A 14,918-nucleotide genomic window follows, 5' to 3' on the forward strand; every position below is an offset into this window, starting at 1 on the left:
GAGTAGGGGCAGCTTCGGGGCTAGAGACCCCAGGTGGGTGGCGGGGGCAGGTGCAACAGAGCTTCTATTTTCGCAGTCTGTATAGGTCTATCATTTCTAAGCGCTAGGCTCCCTGAGTCTCTGGCTGCTCCAAGGCAGGGGTGGGTTTGGGTATTTATGTATCAAGAACAGACAGAGTAATATATAAACCACTATAAGGATTTGGCCTCCATTCTTGGGAAGGAAGCACATGGAAGAAAAGCCTGAAACTTTATTGTAGGAAAAAAAAAAAAAAAGAAAAAAGAAAGATTAACACTCCAAATCCCTAAGGTGGGGGTATGTTGTCCGATGTCAGAAGGACAGGGAGAAGGCTCGGTACCCCAGGTTGGTGAAAACATCCACCCGGCAGCTGCTGCCAGCGACTGTCAGGACCTAGGGACAAGAAGGGCATGACTGACATGCTGACACCTCCCAAGGCTCCAGTGACTCTCCAGAGTCCCTTGCTTCACCCACCTTGCACTCAGGGGCTGATGGCTGCTGGTTGAGGCTGAGGCTGAGCAGTCCTGGGGAAGATCCAGGCACCTGGGCCTTAAGCTCTCCGCTTAGCTGCCAGTGGTTTACGCAGCGACCCTGGCCAGCTGACAGAATCTGTGGAGGACAGGGAGTGGGGTTAGGCCTAGAGAGGGGAGCCAGGCAGGGGTGGCAGAAGTGAAACAGAGGAACTTACCAGGTCCTGGTAGAAGGTGACATGCTTCTGTGGCGCCCGCATTGGAAAGATGGTGGTGGGTGTGGAGGACCGGAGGTGCCAGAGGGTGAGGGCTGGGCCCCCTCCACAGACCTGGGAAGAAAGGCAGGAGTCCCTAGCCACTGAGAGCCATGGGCCCTCAGCTGACAGGGCCCAGAGCTGCCACCCCATCTGACCACACAATTTGCAGGCTCACCATCCAGTCTGAGTCAGTGGCCAAGCATCCAATCCAACGCCCGTTGTGTGGCCTTGAGCACTCCTGACGGGGGAGGGAAAAGGTGAAGACAACTTTGGGGAGTTGGGGGGCATAGAGAACAGAGGTATGAGTCCTGTCCTCACCTCGTGCTTATAGACCTCAATCGTCTGGACCTCTCTGACCGTTCGGAGATCTGTGGGGAAAGAATCATGAGAGCTCCCTATGAGCCCTACCGTTCCCAGCCTCCCTTACGACTATTTTACCATCCAATTGTACCCACTTACCCCAGAGTCGCACAGCCCCATCCTCGCCACCTGACAGCACCTCAGGGCTGCGTTCCCGCAGTGCCAGGCAGTGGATGTAGTCTGTGTGGCCCCGGAGGGCCCGCTGCAGGAGAGAGCCAGGGTAAAGGGGGACCCAGGAAGAGTGCCTCCCCCTGGCTCTGATCTGCCCCAGTTCCAGGGCCCTGCTCACCCACCGTGAAAGTCCCAGTTTCAAGGTCCATAGTGTGCAACTGACAGTCTCCCCCAGCCAGGATGAGGGAATTCTCCTGCAAAGGAAGGCAGGGCAGAGCTAGAAGTCAGTGTCAAATCAAGACAGGGAGAGGATGAAGGATCAGATTGTCACAAAGGGATCAGACCTTGGGGACAAGCAGCAAGGCATTGATCTCAGGCACTTCCAGGCTGGTCCTGGGGGACAAAAAGCAGGGTCAGCATCAGTGAGGCTAGTGCCCTCACCCTACCTGCCTTCCACCCAAGTGGCCCTGGCTCACCTGTATGGGGGCTGACGACGCCACAGTTCCTTACAGCCCTTTGTAAGGGAAAACACCAGGTGACCTCAAAAGCTCTCCATGGCATGGGGCACGCCAACCCTTCCCCAGGCTCTAGACTCCTTACCTTCTTGAGGATCTCTGCCCAAAGCCAGGCCTTCACCTCCCCATCACCAGCACTGAGCAGGTGTCGATCAGTGGAGACCATGCTGTAGACGGGCCCATCATGGGCTGAAAAGAAATGAAGAACCTTAGCCCACCCTGTCCCCTCTTCCACTCCAGGGTCCTCTAAGCCAGACTTGATGGCTATACCCACCTTGGAAGGTCACCACGGGTTTCTTGCTTTCCTCTTTGGCCTCTGAACTCAAAGCAGCAGACAGGCTGCAGGGGGGAGGCAAGGCCAGGTCAGAAGCAGGAGAGCCAAATACCAGGATTCACACATGGTAGGGAGCAAGGGACAAGAGTACCTGAAGATAGCAATCTGCCCATAATTGTTGCCTGCCGCCAGGAACTTCCCACAGGGTGAGACACTCTGGGAGAAGATGGTCATGTGCAGCCGCTGCAGGGCCTGAAACACCTCTGTCTGTGGGGAAAAGCTGGATGAGGCCCCCAATTACAGACTTCTTCATGCCTTCCCTGCCACAGGCCTGGCTTCCCACTGCCAAGACTTCTCAGCCCTCTTTTGAGGTGGCCCACCACAAAGGCACTTTGCCCATGCATAACCAAGAGTGGCTCCAAGAAGAGGGTGAGGAAAGAGGAGCAGAAATGATGTCTAGTGGACCTCTGAGCAAGCACCAAAACCTCTCTTATCAGTTTCTCCCGTGGTCAGATGGAGGTCACAGGAGAGTCTATCACAATTAGGTGAGCTAATGTATATAAAGAGCTTCACATGGGGCTGTCACATAGATAGTGCTTAAAAACTGGTTCTTTGGGGCTGGCAGTGCAGCGCATACTTGGCGCGGATAAGGTCTTGGGACTGATCTCCAGCATCACAAAACAGTGTCTCTTCTACAGTTATTCTGTTAATTTGGGGGTGGTGGGTACCAGGTATTGAACCCAGAGGCCCTTTACAACTGAGCTACATCTCCAGTTCTTTTTATTATTATTATTATTATTATTGTTGTTGTTGTTATTATTTATTGGCACTGGGGATTGAAGCGGCATGCTTTACCACTGAGCTAAATTCCTGTCCCTTTTTATTTTTTAAATTTCTAGATGGGGTCTCACTAAGTTGCATATGACCTCGATCAGTTGGTTAGGCTGGCCTTGAACTTGCAATCCTCCTGCCTCAGTCTCCCAAGGAGCTGGGAATACACGCGAGTGCCGCCTCAAGAGGTTCCCAGTTCTTTTTATTTTGAGCCAGGGTCTCGCTATGTAGCTAGGGCTGGCCTCGAACCTGTGATGCTCCTGCCTGAGCCTCGAGTCCCCAGGCGTGTCTCCGTTTCAGGCCTCAACTATTTTGTTTTTTAAGTGGCTCTATTTTTCCTGCACAAAAAAACCGGTACCAACATCTAACTCCTCTCCAAGTTAGGCCCTTCTGGGTTACTCTCCTGTCCCTCCCCCCATTAGAGTCCAAATCCCACAAACCGCCCACGCACACCAGGGCTGCCTCATCTTTCCTTGTCCATCCCATTCAGCAAAGCATGGACTACAAACCCCAGAAGGCACCGCGCACAAAACCCACTCACCTGACCCAGAGGCACCGCTAGCGGGGCAGCGCGCTCCATCGCAGGAACTACTACTCCCAGAGTTGCTCCGCGCGGAACGTAGCCTTCTGACTCCGGACGTACGCGCAAGCGGCTACCCTCCGCGGCACCGTGTCTCGACACTACCGGCCAGCCGAGCGCGAAAAGTGGCTACCACGTGCTTCACGCACCCCAAAAACAGAGAAGAGCGCCGCGAAGCCCCTCGATACTAAGTGGCGCCGCTGCCCTGTTACGTCGAGACCCCTCCCCCACCCCGCCGAACCTACGCGCCTTCCAGCCACGCGCCGTTCGCCTTTCCGCGCCTGCGCAGCGCAGGCCTCGCCACTGCGCGCGCCAAAAGCCACGCCCCTCGCAGTGGGTCACGCCCTCGGAGGCTCCGCCCCTATCACCCGGATCCTACCCCTCCTGCCTTAATACCCTGAACCCCAATGATCCTTCAGCAGCCCCTGGAGCGGGGCTCTCCAGGCCGGGCCCTGCACGATCCGCGGACCGCCTCAGGGGCGACTCGAGGCCAGGACGCCAGGTACGTATGGGATCCCTGGGTTGGTACGACTGAGGAGCGCAGCTTTGGCTGGGGACTCATGGCTGGCCTAAGGGTTGATACCGGGTGGAGCAAACTGTGGGACTTAAGCTGAGGTACGGCTGAGTCTGGGAGCTTGGGGTTTAGACATTTCAGGTATTCTGATGACCAGAAGGGGTGGCTTAGATACCACCATCACAGGAATGGACTGGGTGCTCAGGTGCTGATGCTGCAAGCTCAGGTGGATAGATCTTTGGGAAGGGGCCGAAGGTGGGGTGTTCCTGGCTCTCTCTTTTTCCCAGCTCCCCTCTCCGAGGAGCTATGCCCATGAGCATCAAGCGGCGCCTGGAGGAGGAGCAGTGAGTTTGAGGGCAGGGAGGACTTCCAATATCAGTCTCCTCTGATGCCCACCAATCTACCTCCCCTCTTAATATCCCTGCCTGCCTTCCTCCCCATCTCTTCCCAGGGAGCCCTTACGAAAGCAGTTTCTGTCTGAGGAGAACATGGCCACCCACTTCTCTCGACTGAGCCTACATAATGACCACCCTTACTGCAGCCCCCCCATGGCTTTTCCACCCGCCCTGCCCTCACTGAGGTAGGCATCTCCACTAAGCCTTCCAGAGGATCATAACGGGTCCTCAGAGCTGCCACTCATCATATCCTGCCTCATCATGCTATTTTTAACTTGTAGCTAACTTCTGTGCTGATTCACATCTTGACTCTGAAAAACCTGGACCCACCAGGTCCAGGCGTTTTCAGCCCAGTATCTTGACTGTCATTTCTTCTTCCAGGAGTCCTTGCTCAGAACTACTTCTCTGGCGCTATCCTGGGAATTTAATCCCTGAGACTCTTCGGCTGCTGAGGCTGGGGGATACTCCTAGTCCCCATTATCCTGCAACCCCAGCTGGGGACATAATGGACCTCTAAGCAATAGTGGGCAACATCATTCCCCATGTCTTTCCCCAGGGGAGACTGCAACCCTCAGGAAGGGACAAGGTGCTTGCTTGTTTATCTTCCTCCAGATTGGTGTTTGGGCAACAGGACCTTTCCTCAAGAGAAGAGGACACTGAACTCAATGGAACCTTGGGATGGGAGGGCAGCAGCAGGGGAAGGGGAGGTATGCCCTGAAAAAGGGAATAAAAAATTGCTGAACAATTGAAGTCTTCAGTCTGAAACCTGAGGCCTTTGGGAAGGGTGGGGTGCTGGATGCTGGAGTTTCTCCTCAAGATCTTCCCTGGAAAATGGCTGGCCAGGTCCTGGCAGGCTGGGCTCCAGGCATTGAGAATGTGTGAGTCAGAGCCTCACCCCCCCCCCACCCCCGCGGCAGCCTGACTCACTCCCTCCCTCCAGCTCTGGGGAGTCAAGCCCAGGATCATGCCACACTCCAAACCATTTAAAGTTAAAGATTTTTTATTAATAAATTCTCCCTCCACTCTAAAGTTCTCCCCAGAATAAATATCTCCTCCCCCCTTTGGGTTGCAGGGGTCTGTATTTTAGGGCCAGCCTTCCTAGAGGGCCAGCCCCCTATAAGAACAGGGCCCTAATCCCCCAAGATGAGGACCCCTAGAGGAGTTTCAGTCCATCTGTGTGGGTCGGGCCTAGTGTTGTGTCTGTCCATGAAGTCAGCCAGGCATCCAGGGCATCAGGGGAAGGAAGAGACCCCCCTTGTGCAAATGCTGCAGTTTCTTAGTGTGAGCCAGCTTGAGGCTCCCTTTCTGTCCTGGAACCAGACAGACATAGGACAATCAGACTCCTTGGAAGGCTCTCCTGAACCCTGGGCCCAGGCCTCAGGGGTGATTCACTGCCTGCCCCGTCTGTGGTTGGAGGAACCTGGCTAGGCCTGTGTCTGGGAGGCAGGAGCTGGCTCCAGAATGAATGAACAAATGAATGAACAGATTGAGTGAGTGCCGCACAGGCGGTGGGGGTGCTCAGTCACTGGATCAGCGCCACACCTGGACAACCCTCTCCACCAGTCTCCTCTATGGGGGCTGCAAGATAAGACGTGGATCATGAGCAGCTGAAATGTGGAAGATCGATGGGGTAGGCGGCTTGGCGGGGCACACTTACTGGTAAATTTCTCTCTCCTGCGGCACCGTCTCCAGACCAGGAAGGCAGAAAGCAGTGCCAGCACCAGGGCCAGGCTCAGAGTACCCCCCAGGATGGGCCAAAGCAGCCGGAAGGGGGCGGGAGGTGCAGCAGCGCCTGGGGACCAAGATTCAAATCAGACTTCGACCCTCTCCGGAACAGCCCAGCCCCCTAGAACTGAGCCTCAAGCTTGCACCCCGCTTGCGCCTTCTGGGGATTAATTTCCCAGATTCGAAGCCCTCTAGCCTCCCCCACCCCAGCTACCCTCTCGGCTCCACTGAGGTCCACTTGCCGCCGGACCCGCACCCCACTTACAGCCCAGGCAGAAGTCACTGTGCGGTCGCGCGGGACACGACGCACAGTCCATGCACTTGTCCAGGTCCGCGCTCCAGGAACTGCCGCTAGAGCAGGGGGCGGTGCCTGGGGAGGGGGCAGCGGGTTAGCATGGGGGCGGGACGCGGCTATTCTGGGGGCTGAGGTCAGGGTCGGTCGGCTCGAATAACGTGAGTCACCGGCGCCCTCCCCCCCGCATTCCTCACAGGTGACCGAACGGCATGACCGGGAGATGGCAGTGCGGGTGGGGGTAGTAGCGTGGAACTTTGGGGAGAGGGGTCAGGTCCCCAAAACCCCCCCCGCCGCCAGTGGGTGACTCACTCCTGGGCACCCGGCCCGACCCCGGTCCCTCCTCCCGCATAGCTGGGCACTGAAGTCACCGGATGGAAGGGGGCACCCCACATGGTATAGAAGGCACAGACCCCCCAGAATTCCCAACACCCTCCCCTCCGACTCTTCAATCACTGGGGCTGGGCAGACCCTTAAAGTCCAGGCTGGGGGTGTGCCCTCTTTCCGAAGAAACCTCCCGCCCTTAAACTTCCTCTCCACTTCTGGCACGGACTTTTGGGGCAGAAGACCCCACACCCCAATTGGACATGCAGAGAAACTGAGAGCCCAGAGTAAGAATGAAACCTGGGAGTGTGATGGACCTTCCCCACTAGAACACACGGAGTCTGAAGACCACCTGACCCCGGATCTCTACGTCCGTCCGGTTTCCCAGTTCCGGATGGTCCTCCAGGCACCCAATCTTGGCTCCCAGCCCCTGTGCCCCGCATACCTGGTGCCTGCTCCCCGGTTGCGGCGCGTAGCAGCCCCAGCCCGAGCCCCAGCACTAGGAGCCGCAGCATCGGGCGTATGGACCCAAGAGCCATAGTAAGCGCCTGGAGGCCACTGCCGTCTGCACCGGCCGCCGGGCGGCGGAGACAGGGGATCGCCGCCCCGCCCCCGCCCCCGCCTTCCGGGGCGGGGCCCTGGCCTCCTCCCGCCCTGCCATCCGCTCCGGGATGCCCCTCCCGGTGCGGCCCGCTACCTTCAGTCATTCTTTCAACAAACAGTCCCAGCGCTGGGGGCCTCCAGTACTCTGCAAGCATGCGGACCCGGCTCTGCCCATTCGGCGCTCAAATCCGGAACTTGTGGGATAGGGCCAATCAGATATGAAACAACCCATAAAAATAATTACTGATTTCTTATATAATTTTTAACTCTGTCAGATCTTTCAAAAAATTTTATTTTGTTTTGCAAAGCTGAGGATCAAACCCAGGACCTCCTGCACTAGCACTCTACCACTGAGTTACATCCCAGTCCTCTCAAAGATTCTTTACAAAAAAAAAAAAAAAATTGTTCCAATTAATTATACATGACCAAAGGTTCTTTTCATCAGGGGGTAACTGCTGGTTTTTAAATTTTAATTTAATTTAATTTTTGGTGCTGGGGTTTCAACCCAGGTGCGCTTAGTCACTAAGCCACATCCCCAGCCCTTTTTTTATATTTTATTTAGAGACAGGGTCTCACTGAGTTGCTTAGGGCCTCGCTAAGTTGCGGAGGCTGCTTTGAACTCTTGATCTTCCTGCTTCAGCCTCCCGGAGCCGCTGGGATTACAGGCGTGCGCCACTGCGTGAGGCTAACTGCTGCTTTCTTAAGGGCCCCCCGGGGCCGCAACAATAGCAAAAATTATGTTCCTTTTTCAAATTAATTAATTTTACAGTAGAATGTATTTTGACATATGGTACACAAATGGAGCACAACTTCTCATTCCTCTGGCTGTACATGATTCAGAGTCACTCCAGTAGTGTAATAATGTTCTCTTTAATTTATACCTTAGGACATACATACTAAAATGCATGCTTGCTGTCTTCATTTTTCAGAGTAGAAAACTGAGGCTTGGGAAAGTTGAATGAATTCCCGAGGTCACAGTGCTAATAAGTGTTGGCTGAGGTGTCAGCCAACCCGGGTCCCCGAATCCCAACCGGTTGCAGGTGCAGCAGTCTGGGTCTCTAGCGCCCCTCTCTGACTAGCTTAGGAAGCGTTCGCGCCCACTGCCGATCGGGTCGGGGTCTCTGCCCCTCCCCGGGGGAGGTGGCCGAGTGACGTCATTGCCTCTTTAAGACCCCCGTCTCCGCCCCCGTCCCCACACTCGGCCTACGGATCTTTCAGGTCCTTCACGCAGGTGAGCCCGGGGCTAGTGTGTGTATTGGGCTTGGGAGACACACCTTGCGGAGCCTAGCGCAGGGGGCTTGGGGACGCATGCGGGGCCACCTGGGTGGGCGAGTCCCTGGGCATGAGGCTGTATTGAGGGGATCCAGTCCTTCCGCAGTTCCAGAAGGGTTAAACGCCCCTCCCCCTCCCCAGGGACAAAGGCACCGAAACTCCGCGAGCCCCTCCCCCACCTACCTTCCTCTCCAGGGCGGGACTCCCCTCCCCCTCACCTGCGGGAGGCAATCCTGCGGCCCGCGCGCCATTGAGCCCCTCCCGGCGCTCAGTGCCTTGTAGCTGTGGCCCAGGGGGTCGGTGGTGGAACCCGCCCGGGCGCCCTCGCACAGAGTCAAGCCACAGTATGTGGAAAGGGAAAGAAAGAAGGGTAGGGACGCATTCGGGGGCGAAACCTCGGGTAGCTAGATCCGGCAGATCCCCCTCGGTTGGTGAGCCCGACATCTTGGGCCTGACCAACACAGGTGCAGCCAGCTTAGTGGTGGAGAAACAGCTGAACAGACCCTTGGGTTTTATCTCCTCTTGGGACCCTAACATGGCCTTTTGGTCTAAATACGCACAAAAAGTTCCCCAACTTTGAGGGCTCACTCCTTGGCCCCTCAAAGGAGAGTGAGGGTGAACCCAGGCAGTCATTGGGGTGGCCTTCCAGAAGGAACTCCTTGTGTCCCCCGCACCTTGCCTGCCCCTCCAGGGCTGGGCCAGGCTGGACAGCCGCCCCTAGTGGGAGAAACCTGGGCAACCTTCATTATTGGGGAAGAGGTGATTAACTAGAGAGGCATTAAATGCTAATTTTGACAGTGAGTAAATGAGGCTCACAGAGTACAGCTTGCTCCAATATCAGGACCTGTGGACAACTCCCGGGGTTCCTGCTGTTGGCATCCTGTGTGGGGTCACAGCTGTGACATAAGATCTGGGCCAGCCACCCTTTAACATTCTTCTGCTTTTGTTCTCCCATGTAATGTAGCCCCTTCAACCTTGCCATGGCCTCTGCTGGTCTGCAGATCCTGGGAATTGTCCTAGCTTTGCTGGGCTGGGTAAAGGCTCTGATTTCCTGCACCCTGCCCTTGTGGAAGGTGACCGCTTTCATCGGCAACAGCATTGTGGTGGCCCAGGTGGTGTGGGAAGGGCTGTGGATGTCCTGTGTGGTGCAGAGCACTGGCCAGATGCAGTGCAAGGTGTATGACTCGCTGCTGGCACTGCCTCAGGACCTGCAGGCTGCACGTGCCCTCTGTGTCATCACCCTCCTTTTGGCCCTGGTGGGCCTGCTGGTCTACCTTGCTGGGGCCAAATGCACCACCTGTGTGGAGGACCAGGATTCCAAGGCCCGCCTAGTGCTCACCTCTGGGATCATCTTTGTCATCTCAGGGGTTCTAACCTTGATCCCAGTCTGCTGGACAGCCCACACCATCATCCAGGACTTCTACAACCCCCTGGTGGCTGAGGCCCAGAAGAGAGAGCTGGGGGCCTCCCTGTATTTGGGCTGGGCAGCCTGTGGCCTTCTGATGCTGGGAGGGGGACTGCTGTGCTGCACCTGCCCCTCTGGAGAGGCCCGGAGCTCCAGCCATTACATGGCCCGATATTCAGCATCTGCCCCGCATTCCCCCTCTCGGGGACCCTCTGAGTACCCCACCAAGAATTACGTTTGATGCTAGCAGGGGAATGAGGCTCCATTAACCAGGGAGCCTTGGCCCCTGAGCTGGAGCCATTGAGAAGTGGTGATGCCTGACAGCTTTGGGTTTGGTTCTTATCTTGTTTTTTGCTTTTTTTTTTTTTTTTTAAATGGGAGAAGGGAAGGTATCTCTTTAATCTAAGATGACCCAAACTCCCACTTGGGCTCTGCTGTTGGCATATTTCACCTTTGGATAAATTTGTTTCTGGATTCTTCTTCACTTTGAGCAACACCATCTTGGAAGCCAAGCTGGAGCTGTGGGACCAAAGTGAAGGCTGCTTGCTGCTGTGACTTTTGGGACCACAAGATGGCCTATCCGGAGGAGAGCTCCCACTGTTTCTGTGGACTGGGCTTCTCTAGACTTTGATGGACAGCCACACCCCTCCTCATCAGGCCAAGAAGGACTCCTGATGAGTTACCAAAGGACTGCCCACCACTTTGTCTTCTGACCTCTACCTCCTCCATTATTACCACATCCTCTCCCCAAGTCTGGTCCCAGCTGTGCTGTAGACCCCACCACCCACACCTCTAACCCTGCACACATCTGCCCATGTCTGGCCCACATGAGATTTTACTAAATAAAGTATGTTTTGTTTCTGTGCCTTTGCTGGGGATGGAGTGTCCTGCCTGGCTAGAGGAGGAGACCGATGGATGCAAGTCAATGATGATCTCTTGTCCCAGATCCTTTCCTGGCTTTGACCCCATGGTGTACAAAGCAAAGGAAACCTGATTACAAGATCTCTTTTTATTCCAGATTCCAGACTTGAGGGCAGAGTTGGGGAACTGACAGGCTGGCTGATCCCAAAGGGCCTATTTATGCAGGTGAAGTTTGGGCCAAAATGGACCAAGCAGGGAGAGCACAATCTCCTTTATTTTGGAGACAAGGAGATGCTGTCCTTTGTTCCTGGGGCAGGGGAGGGCTCAGAGGAAGAAAGGTCAGTCCTGGACAACAGAAGAAAACAAGGGAGACAAGGTGGTCTGGTGCACCAACAGCTTTGGCCCCATTTTGACCCCACTAAGGGTCATTTCAGCCAGACCAGCCGAGAACATCTGTAGCGCCAAGTCTGGCTCCAGCTGTGCAGAAATAGGCTCCCACAAGGGAAGGGGTGGTTAGAAGCAAGGGTGCAATCAGAGTCTGAAGGAAGCCTTTTCCTCACACGTAGTCCCTCTTGTCCAGCCCCGACACGCCTGAGCGGGAAGGGATGGAGTAGCCCAGCCTAGGTCCACGGGGCCGCTCAAACTGGGGTGGGGGGCATGTGCAGCAGAGGAGCCCCCCACCCAGCATGAGCAGTGCAGCTGCAGCCCAGCCCAGGTAGAGAGAAGCCCCCAGCTCCCGCTTGAGGGCCTCAGCCACCAGGGGGTTGTAGAAATCCTGGATGATGGCGTGGGCCGTCCAGCAGACCGGGATGAGCACCAGGATGCCTGCGAGGAGCAGGAGGACTCCAGCAGTGAGCACAATGCGGGCCTTGGCGCCTTCGTCCTCCACACACGTAGTACACTGGGCGCCAGTGATGGCCACCAGCAGGCCAAGTAGGGCCAGCAGGAGGGCTACGACACAGAGGGCACGCGCGGCCTGCAGGTCCTGGGGCAGTGCCAGCAGCGAGTCATACACCTTGCACTGCATCTGGCCAGTGCTCTGCACCACGCAGGACATCCACAGCCCCTCCCACACCACCTGGGCCACCACGATGCTGTTGCCAATGAAAGCGGTCACTTTCCACAGGGGCAGGGCACAGGAAACCAGGGTCCCCAACCATCCCAGCACAGCCAGGGTCATGCCCAGGAGTTCAAGACCAGTTGAAGCCATCTGAAGTCTCCCCAGCCCCAAGCAGTCTGGTGGACTCACAGAGAAGACCAGATGAGTCAGGTGGGTGGGTCTCAGTGCCCAGGGAGAGGGGAGAATGAGTCGCAGCCTCTAGGTCAGAACAGTCCTCACATCTGTAGGCCTCTTGCAGGTGTCAGATCTTCACGGAACAAAAGCCAGTCTCTGTCCCACTTAGCTGAGGGGTTTATGTCCCCTTGGTGGCCTATCGCCCCTCAGACTCCTGCAGTCTGGTGAGGCCAAGCTCACCCAGCTCGCTGCTTCCTCTCCCAGCTTGCACTGGTTCCTTCAGAGTAGCACCAGCCAAGGTGCCACCTGGGGCCTCTGCCGGTCTTGGCTGCAGGCGGGGTTTTAAGGATCGAGCAGGGGAGGAGCAGAGCCAAGGGCTGGGAGGCCTTGATTGGGCCGTGGGACCTGAGGGTTGAGGAGGAGGAGAGCTGGAGGTGCGTGGGAGGGGCGGTAGGGGAGCCTCAGGGCCAGTGGGAGGGGGTCTACCTAGACCTGGCGACCTAGGGAGGAAGAACAACTCTGCTTTGGAGCTCAGGGACCAGGAATGAGAAGACTGGGTGGGGCAAGTTGAAGAATAGGGGAGATGGGGTGCCGAGGTAACTGGCTAGGGACGGAGGAAAAGGCAAAGGGAGTCTCAGCCTGCCCTCTGAGCCTGCCCGCTCCCATGCCACCTTTGTCATCCCCCTGCCTCATTTCATGATGCAAATGTGCCCCCCCCCCCCCCCCGAGTGAGTATCGAACCCCCTCTCGGTCTCCCTACCTGCCCAAGATTCTCTGGAATCTGATCTGCCTTCCATCTCAGCCCAGTGGCCCTGGCGGCTCCCGGGGGAGGGGCCCCGCCTGCTCGGTTCCCTGGGCAACAGGTGCCTGGCGCCCAGCTCAGGTGGCATTGCCCTGACAACGGCCTAGAAAACTACCCGCCTTCTATCTCAGCTCAGGTGTGCCCGCCCCACCCCCGCTGCCGAATCTGGGGGGCTGAGCTGAGCTGTTGAAAGCCTCCAGAGACCAGGGGACAAAGAGGAACCTGCTGGGGAGGCGAGCAGGGGTGAGGTGGGGCGCACAGGCCGGGAGCAAGAAAGGGCAGGCAGCCCAGGACAGGGTGCAGCCAGTCAGGCCTCCCTTGGGGAGACACCTGGAGGATTCTGGTATCCCTGAGCCACACCTTCCAGTCGGCAGGAAAGAGCCCTGGGAGCCTCCTCATTGGGGGCAGCCTGAGAGTCACACAGACCTCTGCTCAAATTCTGACCCCTACCAGGAATGCATCATGACGAGTCAACTCCTTAACCTCCTTGCATCAAAGACCCATTTGAGAAACTTTAAGGCACCTACATCCTCCAAGTAAGACACTCCTGCACATTGTGCCTGTCATTGTGGGAGGTTCAGGAACTCCCTCAAGCTCTTCTCTGGGGACAAAGAATCCCTGAGGACTATTATTACTTTTACTTATTGGTATTGGAGATTGAACCCAGGAGCACTTTACCTCTGAGCTACAACCTGGACTATTTTTTGAGATAGGCTCACACTAGATTGCTGAGAGTCTTGCTAAGTTGCTGATACTGAACATGTGATCCTCTTGCTCCAGCCTCCCATCAGTTTCTGGATCACTGGAATTACAGGTGTCAGCCACCATCTATAATTATCTGAAAAGGGAGCATTCATAGGATTTCCAAAGATGTGTGTGGATTCTGAAAAATGCAGAGTGGGCCCTCATCCTGGACAGTCTCTCACCTCCATGTCTCCTCCCAAGAAAGAGAGGGCTGGGGGTGAGGCTGGAACTGACCTAGCCACAGACACCAGAAACTGGTAAGGGCAGGACTGGGAGGTGCCCCTTCTGCACACCTGGTGTCAGGGAGGTTGGGCCTTCAGTGCTTTGAATTTGAAGAGACTTTATTTATAGAGGGTTCTAGCTTCCAGGTTGTTTGGAACTAGAACCCAGGAGCAGGAACCTTCCTTCTGGGTATTAATTTTAACACTTTTTGGAAGAGAGGTTTATGTTTACATCAGATTGACAAAGGGGTTTGTGATCTCCAAAAGCTTGAGAACCTCCCCACACCAAAAAAAAAAAAAAAAAAAGGAGACCGAGACCAGTGTCTCCCCATAGGAGGCAGACCCTCCAGGATGAGGGGCTGGTCTAGAGCTCTAGACCAGAGGAGGTAGGAGGTGCCTTTTTCACAGTGGCAGGGGTGGGGGTGGGAACCCACAACAGTGGATTAGACAATGGCTGGTCTCTAGCCCTCCAGTGATGGTGTTGGGTTCATCCAGGTCATCCAGCCCCTGGGGCTTGTATCTCAAGGATGAGGGGCTGGTGGAAAGAATGACAAATAGAGACAAGCCTGACTGTGAGCTCCCTCTGTGGCCTTCAGGGGCTGCCAGGAATCCAGCCGCACAGGTTTGAGCAGTTGTCAGGTGGCAGCAGCAAGCTTGGGTATCCAGAGGGCCCACGGACAGGACCCTACCCTAGGCAGCTCCAAATAGGGGGTTTCCTCTTCCCCAGGCCCAGAAAAAAAACCTTCTTGCCTTAGGTCTCAGGTGCCCAACTCACCTAGTTGACCTGGGACATTCCAGTTTGAGTATCCCCAGTTTGATTGGGAGAGCGGGGTCCTGGGCTGTACACCTGCCTTGGGTTGCCCCCTTTCTTTTTTGTCCTAGGCAGCTGTGTGCCCCCTCCCCAACAGGCTTTTTACCCCCTGGGCAGTTTGAATATTGAGCCCAGCTTTCCAAAAAAATTAGGATAGTTGTTTACCCTACAACCTGGCCTTGACTCAGTGGCCCAGGAGTTCCTGGGTAACTCTAAGTCTATAACATCATAACTGGCTGGGGGGCTGCACATACCCAGTAAGCTGAGCCCGGACACCCCCCAGGAAGGCCCCCTGCCTT

At 56.0% G+C, this 14,918-nt stretch overlaps 5 protein-coding genes across 6 annotated transcripts; 2 read left to right on the plus strand and 3 right to left on the minus strand.

Moving 5' to 3' along the window:
- Positions 1–236: 236 nt before the first annotated feature.
- On the minus strand, positions 237–3,682 carry Thoc6 (THO complex subunit 6). Its single transcript, XM_076840008.1, has 13 exons — positions 3,378–3,682; positions 2,157–2,272; positions 2,006–2,070; positions 1,817–1,920; positions 1,693–1,730; positions 1,561–1,609; positions 1,399–1,470; positions 1,205–1,307; positions 1,064–1,113; positions 921–983; positions 707–817; positions 493–627; positions 237–411 (listed from the first exon to the last, which is right to left on the minus strand). The coding sequence occupies exons 1-13, from the start codon at positions 3,414–3,416 to the stop codon at positions 331–333; spliced, it is 1,026 nt and encodes a 341-aa protein (XP_076696123.1). The 5' UTR covers positions 3,417–3,682; the 3' UTR covers positions 237–330.
- Hcfc1r1 (host cell factor C1 regulator 1) lies at positions 3,438–5,070 on the plus strand. Of its 2 annotated transcripts, XM_076840009.1 has the most exons (4): positions 3,438–3,918; positions 4,218–4,274; positions 4,382–4,510; positions 4,707–5,070. In XM_076840009.1, exons 1-4 carry the CDS (start codon positions 3,824–3,826, stop codon positions 4,840–4,842), a joined length of 417 nt encoding a protein of 138 aa, XP_076696124.1. In that variant the 5' UTR covers positions 3,438–3,823; the 3' UTR covers positions 4,843–5,070. The 2 variants fall into 2 exon arrangements, with proteins under 2 accessions (XP_076696124.1, XP_076696125.1); XM_076840010.1 differs by lacking the exon at positions 4,218–4,274 and having other exon boundaries at positions 3,441–3,918.
- Positions 5,071–5,343: 273 nt separating this feature from the next.
- On the minus strand, positions 5,344–7,267 carry Tnfrsf12a (TNF receptor superfamily member 12A). The gene is made up of 4 exons (XM_076840522.1): positions 7,112–7,267; positions 6,316–6,420; positions 5,983–6,117; positions 5,344–5,903 (listed from the first exon to the last, which is right to left on the minus strand). Exons 1-4 carry the CDS (start codon positions 7,203–7,205, stop codon positions 5,848–5,850), a joined length of 390 nt encoding a protein of 129 aa, XP_076696637.1. The 5' UTR covers positions 7,206–7,267; the 3' UTR covers positions 5,344–5,847.
- Positions 7,268–9,521: 2,254 nt separating this feature from the next.
- On the plus strand, positions 9,522–10,187 carry Cldn6 (claudin 6). The gene has a single exon (XM_076840555.1). It carries the CDS (start codon positions 9,522–9,524, stop codon positions 10,185–10,187), a length of 666 nt encoding a protein of 221 aa, XP_076696670.1.
- Positions 10,188–11,363: 1,176 nt separating this feature from the next.
- Positions 11,364–12,017, minus strand: Cldn9 (claudin 9). Its single transcript, XM_076840581.1, has one exon. The coding sequence runs from the start codon at positions 12,015–12,017 to the stop codon at positions 11,364–11,366; it is 654 nt and encodes a 217-aa protein (XP_076696696.1).
- Between the last annotated feature and the right edge of the window lie 2,901 nt (positions 12,018–14,918).

Source organism: Callospermophilus lateralis, chromosome 19, assembly GCF_048772815.1.
Source record: "Callospermophilus lateralis isolate mCalLat2 chromosome 19, mCalLat2.hap1, whole genome shotgun sequence".
Classification (NCBI taxonomy): Eukaryota; Metazoa; Chordata; class Mammalia; order Rodentia; family Sciuridae; genus Callospermophilus; species Callospermophilus lateralis.

Coding starts and splice junctions, on each gene's coding strand:
- Tnfrsf12a (XM_076840522.1), bottom strand. CDS start 7,205: ATGGCTCTTGGGTCCATACGCCCGATGCTGCGGCTCCTAGTGCTGGGG. Junction 6,118..6,315: donor CAGTGACTTCTGCCTGGGCT/GTAAGTGGGGTG, acceptor CTTGGTCCCCAG/GCGCTGCTGCACCTCCCGCC. Junction 5,904..5,982: donor CAGGAGAGAGAAATTTACCA/GTAAGTGTGCCC, acceptor CTTATCTTGCAG/CCCCCATAGAGGAGACTGGT.
- Thoc6 (XM_076840008.1), bottom strand. CDS start 3,416: ATGGAGCGCGCTGCCCCGCTAGCGGTGCCTCTGGGTCAG. Junction 1,921..2,005: donor ACCCGTGGTGACCTTCCAAG/GTGGGTATAGCC, acceptor ATTTCTTTTCAG/CCCATGATGGGCCCGTCTAC. Junction 1,471..1,560: donor CCTTGCTGCTTGTCCCCAAG/GTCTGATCCCTT, acceptor CTTCCTTTGCAG/GAGAATTCCCTCATCCTGGC.
- Hcfc1r1 (XM_076840009.1), top strand. CDS start 3,824: ATGATCCTTCAGCAGCCCCTGGAGCGGGGCTCTCCAGGCCGGGCCCTG. Junction 3,919..4,217: donor ACTCGAGGCCAGGACGCCAG/GTACGTATGGGA, acceptor TCTTTTTCCCAG/CTCCCCTCTCCGAGGAGCTA. Junction 4,275..4,381: donor CGGCGCCTGGAGGAGGAGCA/GTGAGTTTGAGG, acceptor ATCTCTTCCCAG/GGAGCCCTTACGAAAGCAGT.
- Cldn6 (XM_076840555.1), top strand. CDS start 9,522: ATGGCCTCTGCTGGTCTGCAGATCCTGGGAATTGTCCTAGCTTTGCTG.
- Cldn9 (XM_076840581.1), bottom strand. CDS start 12,017: ATGGCTTCAACTGGTCTTGAACTCCTGGGCATGACCCTGGCTGTGCTG.